Below are 11,325 nucleotides of genomic sequence, written 5' to 3' on the forward strand. Positions count from 1 at the left end.
AAAATATTACTTTGCCTTGAGAATCATAACTTCTCATAAATATTAAATATTCATTTTCATCTATCAACATTCATACAAATTAATATATATAAATTTATAGAAATTATCACTCCGTAACACCATTGATAAAACTTAAAACAGACCCAATAAGCAAGCTATTAATTATTTCAAAATAGCACATGTAATTCGATAATTCCATAAAGTTTTAACAATTTACAAACAAATACAATCTTACAAAATCTAAAACAAACCATAAGAGGTATAAAATTATACATTCATATACCACAAGTTTGTTTGAGAAATAACAATAAAACATGTACATCTATGAACAAAATACATACACTAAAAAAATAATAAAATTGACATTTAAATGTTAAAATTTAAAAAGATAAAATTTTACAAAAATTGATAAAATCCATCGACAAAATCAGAACATGGATGCTATGACCACAAAACTTCAAGAAATATAACTTGTTATGCTGAGATAAGGGAGATTTTTGTTTGGGGGGAGGGGGGCTAGTTGTTTGTAGATGGGGAGAGTTGGGATTAGGAATAAGAAGGAGAAATAGGGGAGGGGAGGAGAGGGTCGGCAAAGAAAGCATATATTAATTTTTTTCGACATAAAAGAAAGCATATATTAATTTTTTTCGACGGTTTCATCAACAGATTATTCTGTCAATGAGTCCGACGGCTATTCTAACAGAAACATCGACATGTCACCGTATGGATCTGCCATTTCGAATCCCTCAGTGATCCTGTCGGCATTTTAAACGGTGAACTGGTAACGTCACTATACGGGGTTGCCGTTTGGAATCCGTTAGTGATTTCATCGGAAAAAATAACACAGTCAAAACCTCCATGTCAGCAACCAGCTTTTTTTTTTATTTTGAACTTTTCGTCCGTAATTCAGTCAGTAACTACCAACGGACAGTTATCAACTGAATTACAAATGGAAAAAGGTCTATCGGTAATTTCGATCTTAAATTACCGACATAAATATTTCGTCAATAAATCCATTGCTATTAAGCGAATTTACGGTAGTGATTTAGCAAGTACATATATATTATTAAACTTCAGATCCGGAATTTGTTGTGTGTTTTTTTTAAAAAAATAAAGGGTGGGACAAAATTTAAAAAATCATAAATTGGAGGCAAACAACTCTTTGGCTTAGAAGGAATGTTACAAGAATTAGAAAGGACTACCCATGTTCAAAGTAGGGTAAAAATAGGATACCCATTGTTATAAAAATCTAATTAAATATTTGAAAAGTAAAGGAACAATGAAAGTATTTTTCATCGTCATCACGTTCGGTCAAAACTCCTTTTTTTGGGTGAAGGTAAACTTAGGTGGTGATCATATCCAGTTATTAGCACTCGGACATCTCTTACTTTTCATTATTCCAATCTATGAAACAACTAATTCAAAAGATAATCGTTGAACGGATCGATCCGGTTACGGAAACGAAATAGATTTCCTGTAAAAACATTAAATTGTTTGGAACGACTACTCATGTTCAAAGTAGGGTCATATTAATTTGAAGTTCTTCAACGAAGAAAACATGGCTGCTTTTCATCACGAGTCTATGAGAATTTTCCTAAGAATTTACAGAAGAAAAGTAGAAGAAAGAGTTGGGTTTGTATTTGAGGAGTTAACTTCTCCAAGGACAAGCTATCTTCTTGGTCATATTATTTGAAGTTCTTCAACGAAGAAAGCATGACTTGGCTACTTTTCATCAAGAACATGTGTATTTAATTCTTGAATTTCAAAATTATTTTATACACTTCCTCCCCATTGCATGCTAATGCCATCAAAGATGAAACGCATGACTTGACTTGTCAAAGAAAATAATGCCTAGGAGTTCTTGATAAAAAAAAAAAAAAAAAACATGTGACATTCCTCACTTTCAACTTTTCAACATACGGTACTCTATATATACCACCAAGCAACGACATTACGAAGCACAATCAAGGCATTACGAAAATATTACGTACAGTCAAGCAAAACCAAAAGCCTTAACCTTTTTTATAGCACTATCAATCACCAAAAAAAAACAACAAAATGGGAGATAGCAACAATCAAACAACGCATTTTGTTTTGATCCATGGTTCAGCTTCAGGAGCTTGGGCATGGTACAAGGTGAAGACAATCCTAGAGGCAGCTGGCCACTCTGTCACAGCCCTTGACATGAGTGCATCAGGGGTGAACACAAAAACACTGGAAGAAGTTGTTACTTTTGATCAGTATAACGAGCCCTTGATCGAGTTCATGGCCAACTTAGCTGAAAATGAAAAGGTTGTATTGGTGGCTCATAGTCTAGGTGGCTTAAACGTGGCTTTTGCTATGGAGAAGTTCCCAGAGAAGATTTCCCTGGCTGTTTTTGTTACAGCATTCTTGCCTGATACCGAGCACCAGCCATCGTATATGTTAGAGAAGGTACCGCAATTTATTTTATTTTGCATTTAATTAAGGCCCTTTAATTGATTGCTTTTAATTTAGACGAACACAACGAGTGCCCGGATCTGTTCTGTTTAGGGTCCAACAACACAACCCACTGAGCAGAGATATGACGGGCAAAACCTTTTGCTTAATTCAACAAGCAATATTCATAGCATTAATGCACAAGAAAACATGCAAATGTAAAGGCATTACCAATCATCTCTAACTTTAAATTAAACCCTTATACATTTTGTTTTTTCTGTTAGTTTATTGAAAATAGCCCAGCCGTGGCAGAAGGGTGGCAGAGTGTTGTGTCTTCAACCACGGGATATGAGGCATTCATGAAGTCCACTGCTTTTAGCCTTGCCTCCCCTGAGGTACGGTTCATAAATCTGATTACAAATCGATTTTCGATCTTGGACTGATCTGTTTGACTGTAATAACTATTGTAGTGATGATATATTTTTCTTGTGTGCAGGATCTCAGTCTATTGCAACCGCACCGTACGTGTCTTCATTTTTTGTATTTGTATTTTTTGTATTTGTTTTATTTATAATAAACATGATTGGTTTGTATTGTTTATAATAAACAAGATTGATTTCTAGTCTGGCTCGATGTTTTATATTATGTTCTCTGCCTGCACTATTGTTATATACCATCCATGCACAACAAACTTGGAACTTTTCACTTACCATACGTAGCTATTAGAAATGAATAAAACCAAGGGCAAGAAAAAATAAAACTCTAATAAAAGGATTAAATACAACTAATAAAATAAGACTTAAATTAGAAAAAAAATAATTGAAAAATAAAATTGAATACCATCAAAATTTTAACAAAATGATCAAGAAAAAAAAATATTAAGAATCAAAATAATAAAAATCAAATTGAAAAAAATAATATATAACAAATTATTATTTGAAAACAATAATTAAATTTTAACCCCCCCTCACACACACACACACATAGACACACACATGCGTGTGTGTGTGTGTGTTTTATTTTTTGTTTTTTTGAAACTGATAATTATAATAATAATAAGATATATATATCTTTATGAATTTGTTAAATTAAAAAGTTATGAATCATTTAAAATAAATAAAACTTTTTTTTTGAAAAAAATTATATTATGTTATAGTTCTTATTAGTCTATTATATCTCAAAGGTACAACAACAAAATATAATCGAGGATAATTAAATTAATTTCATTTTAACCCATATGGTTTGAGACAAATCACAATTCTCTTTCAAAGATGAAATGAAATTGTATCCATTTTTCTCTTCAGCACTGAATGACCTGTCAATGTTTTCATTTAGGTTACCCAAACTTACAAAAAATAAAATCAATTTTTTCACCTTAGTTTTTTAAATTTAATCAAAGACACTTAAAATAATTTGATGAGTTTTATTCTGACAAAAACATGTTTTTTTTATTAGTAGAATATTACTTAATAAAAACTAAAGGAAATTAAAATAAATAATCATTAAACTTTTAATGATTTCAATTAAGAAGGAGAAAAATATATCTCTTCAATCAAAACTCCCTTTTCTTATTCATGATTCTTATTTGTTTTGATGAAAAAAATTATCTTATAAAAAATATTATCTTAAAAAATATAAACTTATCAAGAGATGAAAAGCATGTTTCAATAAGTTAAAAAATATCATGACTTGATATTTTTTTAACTTGATTGTAAGCAAAAAATTAAAGAATAATTAAACAAAGAAAAATATATATATATATATATATATATATAACTACCATTGGATATTCATCTTTTCCAAAGCCATTCTCTCCTTTTCTCTTTTCCAACGACTTTCTCCATCCTCTTTCAACATTCAAGGCTAAAACATAAAATAGATCATCGGGATCAAACATATAAAAATCTAAATTCTAGAGATCAAATAAATGTTTTTGCACTTTTTTAGTTGAAAAAATGAAAAGGACTCTAGTTTTTTTCTTATTAATTTGAGTTCTTGTTTTTTAAACATTTTTTAAAAATATTATAATCTAAAATTTTATTTTGTAATATCAATACTTACTTTTAATTGCTGAATTTTTTTCAAACACATCATACATGAGATAGAATTTAAAACAAAAAAAAATCTTATGATTAGATAACTATAATCATATAACTTGTAAAAATAAAATTGTAAAGAAATAAAATTTAGGATCATATTTGTTTATTAAAAAAAAAACCAAAGACCTCGTAACAAAGCATTTTATCCTCTACTATAATAAATGAGCTGATTATGCTAAAAGAAAATGAAACTTATCCTAAAACATTCTATCTTAGATAAGATGTATTGTTGTTTGATTTTAAATGATAAAATATCTATTATACTTTTATGCTAATATTACACCCATACATAATAAAATATGAAAAGGAAAAAATTCATGAATATATTATGAATTTTTTCAAAATAACATACATATATGATTAGAAATGTAACACAAAAATTCACAAAATTGTTCAAAGAATGAAGAAATCACATTCGAGTATTAAACTTGACGCTTATGAGTCATTAGAGTCAGGTAAAATGGGAAGAAAGTGGTTGGAAAAATAAAAAAATCTCAGCAAATAATGTTCATGTTGGGTTTCTTGAAATATATACATGTAGCGGAAACTATAATTTTTTTTTAAAATTAGGAGCTCCAAAGATCATGTTTAGGGTTTATATGAAGATTTTCTATATATCAAATGTTTTTTTCAGCTTTGAATATTTGTTTCAAGTCTGGATTGTCGCAAAATATAAGTCATCCAATTATTCAGCCTCTAACAGCAATCCACTTTAAATTTTAGTGAGGAATCTCTTAAATCCTTTTAAAAGAGATAAATTAAAATACCTTTGAGTGCTAGCTCTTTTTTTTTTTTTGTCTTTTAGGTATTTACGTACTGTATTTTACTCACCTTTCACATCACACCAAAGGTAATAAAAGGCATAATATTCTATTTATCAGAAAATCTAAAAACCCTATAAATTGCAAAATACCAATATGCCTCTTAAATAAGATCACATCTATTATTTTAGGCTAATTTTATATGTTTATCTAATCAAGTCATTATTTGATTGTTTCTAGATCTAGAATTTGAATCCCTTGTATTAATTATATTTTAGTTTCTAATTTCTAAAATTTATTTACAATTAAGTTACACTTGATTAATTATCTCATTTTAATTTCTAGTCAATAGTTCTTATATGTGTGACTTATTAAGTTACATAATAAGTTAGCCCAAATAAAAATCACAATCTTAAATAAAATAGAATTAAATAAATTAAACAAATTAATTTATTATCAATTCAATAATTAATTGATTATATTTTATGATCAAGGATAACGTTTAGCAACCTATCATGATCCTCAAAATATTAGAAAAGTTATAAGTTTGTTTAACTTATTCTTTCATGAATAATGTCCTGATTTAAACATTATAGAATGGAATATGTCTTCTATATCAAATCATGTTAGTTCTCAACATCATAGTCATTGATTGAATGAGACTTAAAACTCTTTTCAAGTATCATTTCACCTTGCATAAGGATTTACAATCAACTTTATTTATGAAAAAATAAAACATTTTTTCTAATTCATCTACACTGATGAATACTTTCTTAATTACTTAAATATATTCATATAGTTCATGTTATACCTAATATATTCCAATTTGTTATACTTGATTAGGACAACATGTAGCAAAATCAAGATATAACACTCTTTATATAAGATAACCTAATGATTTCAAGTCTGAGAATCACTTACGCAACTATCATGCGAGTCTTTCCATAGTCACATGTAATTCTCTATATAGAATTCTTATACAAGTTAGTTTAATATACATGTCATCTAATAAACACTTTATATATTAGTTTAAATATCTCTCATACCTTAGCTTATGAGAAAAATTGCTTCCTTTCATAAAGTAAACAATATAACATGAATCAATCTCTTGAGTTTGATAGTTGAATGACACGATCAAAGAGTTGATGTCTTATCCCAAGTACAGGAGTGTCAAAGTAAAATAACCTGGCAAGACCGGGGTCAAACCATAGGAAGGTGAATTATATAAATTACAAATAAAAAAAAATTGAAGAGAATAATAACAGAAAAGGAGTTGAAGAGAGTTTTGAGATGTGATATTGATGTAAAGATTAAACAATAATAAAACATATGTCAAGGTTATAGGATTCACTAATGGTATTTCAAATAAATATAACATAAACTCTTTTTATTACTCAACTGGAAACCACATACAAAGGAGGTTCCAATCGGATGATTTCTTGTTATTAACTCATTATAAATTACCAACATGATCATATTAATCATCTGATCTAAGTAACACCATACTTATAAATATCATCAAGCATTCATGTTGCTAGTTTATGTTAACAATAAATCAAGTTCCTATCATAATAACGATGTCGACCGAAGACTATGAAGAATCAAGCATTTGATGTACCAAGTATTATACAACACAAATCTAGATTAACCATTTAATAAGCAAGGTATTAAAATAGTGTTAATGGGGAATCAGTTACTTTAACTATAAATCCATTAGATTTATTCAATTAATGAATCATAACAAATTAAGGTAGCAGATATTGAAGTTTTAACAGTATAAAAAAGTCAACAATCAGAATCAGTAGTTCTTAAGATTGAGTTGAAATTAAAAAAAATAATAAAGTAGATGTAAAATTTGAAAGACAATTTGAATAAAACAAATAGGTTGAGAGCAAGCCAATACATGATAAGCTACAACAAATGATTGGAATTTTCAAGAGGATGAAGTTGATATCAACGGGAGTTTAAGTGTGGATGGATCTTCTTAATTAAATATTGTCATAAATTAATTTTAGGTTATCCAAAATATCTAGTTTTTCATATAGAGAAAAATTCTAAAAAAATAAAAAATAAAAAATAAAATAACACTTTGAATCACAATCAAGTAGGTATTTAATTCACGGGTGGTAAAAATGTTAGATGGATGGACAATTTTGGGTTTGGCTAAAGCAACTTTGGAAAATTGATTCAAATTGGTTAGAATTGCACAAATTAAAAGTTTAAGGACCAATAAAAACAAGGTTGTAAAGTTTACCATTATAATTTTGATGAACGAAAGGACTTGGGGAATGTTTGGGAGTATGCTAGAGATTGTTTTTCAAAGTGCTTTTTGATTTAAAATTTATTAAAATATTTTTTTATTTTTTAAAATTTATTTTTGACACCATTAAATTGGAATAATAAAAAAAATTAAAATAATTTTTTTTAATAAAAAACAGGTTCAACAATGCATAGCATAAAAGACCCACCATTCACCAAAACTGGTTATTCCTTTCCACCAGTCGTTCTTCTCCTCCTCCCCTATTAGACCATAAAACAAATTCTCCCTCATCTCTCCATTAAAAAAAAAAAAAAACAGCCATCACGATTGCCCCTAAATCGATGCCCAACAACTCACCCTCCTCATGATGAAACCATCAGCGTTACTGCTGAATAGGAGCACCTTCTCATCAACGGCAATAGCCTTAGCAACCATTAGTCCTCAAGAACGCCTCCAGCCCCTCTCCTAAGTTTCCAGTCATAGAAAAACCAAAACCTTGCACTTATTGTCCTCTTGATCAAAGATTAAGAGAGTAAGTAATTTCAAAAACTTTTTTCCTTTCATCTCAAATAAATAACCTAGCCTTTCTCTTTTAGTTTTCCATTAATAAAACTCAGCTATCACAACTTGCACACCTTATTGAAATTCAATATCAACTAGGATTTAGAGTTTGTAAGAGTTTTAATATTAATTAAATAAGAAATCCTAGTTAATATAGGAATCCTTGATAAACAAAAAAGATTTGTAATATACTAGTTTATTGGAATCTTTGTTTAATTAGAATATTAGATTCCTTATTAGATTATAATTTCCTTTGAGTAGTTTAATTTCTTGATTATCTATGACTTAAGGCCTATAAATAAACTTGTAATCGGAAGCATCATACACAAGTATAAAGAGATATAGAGAAGAGCTAAAAATATGTATCTTTGAGAAAACTATAAATAAAAAACATCATTTCTCTCGTTCTTGTTCTTCTTTCTTAGCTTTATTCTTGTGTTTGTTCTTATAAATTAGCTACCATACCTTATCCTTCTTTTCCAACAAGTGGTTTCAGAGCTTAGGTTTGATTATTTAATATGGTCTATTCAAACTTTATACTTCAATGTCCTATGTTGTCAAAGAATAGCTATGAAACTTAGTGTATTCAAATAAAAGTTTGCCTAGGTTTCCAAGATGTATGTGAGACGATTGAAAAGGGTTAGAAGAGCTTAAAGATGGAGCAACATTGATTTCAACCCAAAGAAAGGTTGTGTAAAAGGCACAAATAAAAGATTATTTAACACTAACAATCATCCACCAATGTCTGGATGATAGTACTTTTAAAATAGTGGCCAATACAACCACCACCAAGCAAGCATGAGAAGTTTTGCAAGAACCAAACCAAAGAGTTGACAATGTGAGAAAGATTGTTTATAAAAAACTACGTGGTGACTTCAAAAAGTTACATATACTTAAATTGAAGAATATTTCAAAATATTTTGTAATAATATTGGCCATATACAATCAAATAAAAAGATATAAGGAGAAGATGTAAGAGACAGGTGTGGTAGAGAAGATCTTATGCTTGTTGCAAAAAAAGTTCCATTATATGGTGGTTATGATAGAAGAGTCACAAAATATGGATTTTCTTTCAATATAAGGTCTCATGAAAAAATTGCAAGCATACGAGAAAAGAGTTAATGAGATTCAAGATAATATGAGTGTACAACCTTTTCAAAACAAGATGGTTTTGGATATTTCCATTGAGAAAGAGGAGGATTTGGAAAAGGAGGCTAAGACAACCTTAATAGATCAAATGGTCGACCAAATAAAAGGAACAAATTGACCGGTTTAATTGGTAGTGACAATCTAAGATATAGATTTGACAGTAGGTTTGACAAATTAAAAGTTAAATGCTATAATTATAAAAAATATAGGTCATTATTCTATTGATTATTAAAGTCCAACCAAGAGCATTAAGAAAAACACAATCTTATGATAGAGAAGAGAAGAAAACCACTCTACTACTAGTGCATAATGAGAGAATGTAAGACAAAGAGAACACGTGGTACCTAGATAATGATGCCAATAACTTACTTGTTAAATAGATGTCCTACTAAAAACTTGAATGACATGACTCCATAAGAAGTATAAAGTACAAGAAAAGCAAATGTCTCTCACTTAAAAGTTTTTAGAAGAATTATTTATATGCATGTACATGATCAAGTAAAGATCAAGCTAGATGATAAGTGCAAAAGAATAATCTTTATAGGTTATGACCAAAAGTCTAAAAGATACAAACTTTACAACCCTAATGAAGGAAAAATGGTAATTAGTAGAGATGTTAAGTTCAATAAAGAAGAAAAATGAGATTGAAAGGTAAAGGATGGTGAGAAATATAACTTCTTACAGACTTTTGATAAAGATGTGGAAAGATATGAAGATCATCAAGAACCTATAGTCATATCTCTACACACACTAATGAGCTCAACTTCTTCTTCTTCTAGTGAAAACTTCATCAAGAAAGATAAGGAGTTTTGGAAACTTATATGAAGTAACTAATCCTATTGATAATAATGTAACACTATATTATTATCTTGTTACATGTGATCCTATAGTGTTTAAAGAAACAATAAAAGATGAAAAGTAGAGAATTATTATGGATGAGGAGATTGCATCAATTGATAAAAATAACATATAGAAATTGGTTTTTAAACCAAAAGAAAAGAAGCCAATAGGTATTAAGTGGATCTATATAGAAAAAAAATGTCAAAAGAGAAGAATAGAGGTACAATGCACTATTAGAAAAAAAAAAAGCTATAGTCAAAAGTAAGGAATTAATTACAATGAAGTTTTTGCTTTAATTGATAACATTAAAGGTAAGCTACAAGAAATTAAAGATGTGGAAGCTCGAAAGTTAATCTCATTTGAAAATGTTACGAATCTGATTGAAAGTTTAGAAACATAAAAACTAGTCATTCCTTTCCACCAACCATTCTTTTCCTCCTCTCCTATTACACCATAAACAAATTCTCCCTTATCTCTCCATTACATATATATATATAAAAAAAAAAATAGCCACTACCACTGCCTTTAAATCGACCCCCAGCAGCTCACCCTTTTCATGACGAAACTACCAATGTCGCTACTAAATAGGAGCACCTTCTCATTAATGGCAACAACCTCACTAACCATTAGTCATCAAGAATGCCTACAGCCTCTCTCCTTTGTTTTTAGTCATAGAAAAACCAAAACCTCACACTTGTTGTCCTCTAATTCAAAGATGAAGAGGGCAAGTAATTTCAAAACTTGTTTTCCTTTCATCTCAAATAAATAACCTAGCCTTTCTCTTTTAGTTTCCCGTCCATAAAACACAGCTATCACAAGTCACACACCCTATTGAAATACAATATCAACTAGGATTTAGAGTTTGTAAGAGTTTTCATATTAGTTAAGGAATCCTAGTTAATGTAGGAATCCTTGATAAAAAAAGATTTGTAATATACTAATTTATTAGAATCCTTGTTTAATTAGAATATAAGATTCCTTGTTAGATTAGGATTTCCTTTGAGTAGTTTAATTCCTTGATTATCTAGGACTTAAGACCTATAAATAGGCATGTAATTGAAACGATCAAAAGATTGATGTCTTCTCCCAAGTGCAATAGTATCAAAGTAATAAATAACTCGATAAGATCAGAATCAAACCACAAAGAGGTTAATTATATAAATTATAAATAACAGTAATACAAGAACAACAACAACAATAACAACAACAATAATAGAAGAAGAAGAAGAAGAAGAAG

At 29.0% G+C, this 11,325-nt stretch overlaps 1 protein-coding gene across 1 annotated transcript in view; it reads left to right on the forward strand.

Moving 5' to 3' along the window:
• Window positions 1-1,974: 1,974 nt before the first annotated feature.
• The window catches only part of LOC105135866 (salicylic acid-binding protein 2-like), a 16,298-nt gene continuing 6,947 nt past the window's right edge, over window positions 1,975-11,325 (forward strand). Inside the window, exons 1-2 of the mRNA XM_011040937.1 lie at window positions 1,975-2,433; window positions 2,703-2,813. Coding sequence (XP_011039239.1) covers window positions 2,059-2,433; window positions 2,703-2,813 — 486 coding nt within the window. The 5' untranslated portion in view covers window positions 1,975-2,058. The remainder of the gene's footprint in view (window positions 2,434-2,702; window positions 2,814-11,325) is intronic.

Source organism: Populus euphratica, unplaced genomic scaffold (genome assembly GCF_000495115.2).
Source record: "Populus euphratica unplaced genomic scaffold, PopEup_1.0 scaffold234.1, whole genome shotgun sequence".
Taxonomy (NCBI): domain Eukaryota; kingdom Viridiplantae; phylum Streptophyta; class Magnoliopsida; order Malpighiales; family Salicaceae; genus Populus; species Populus euphratica.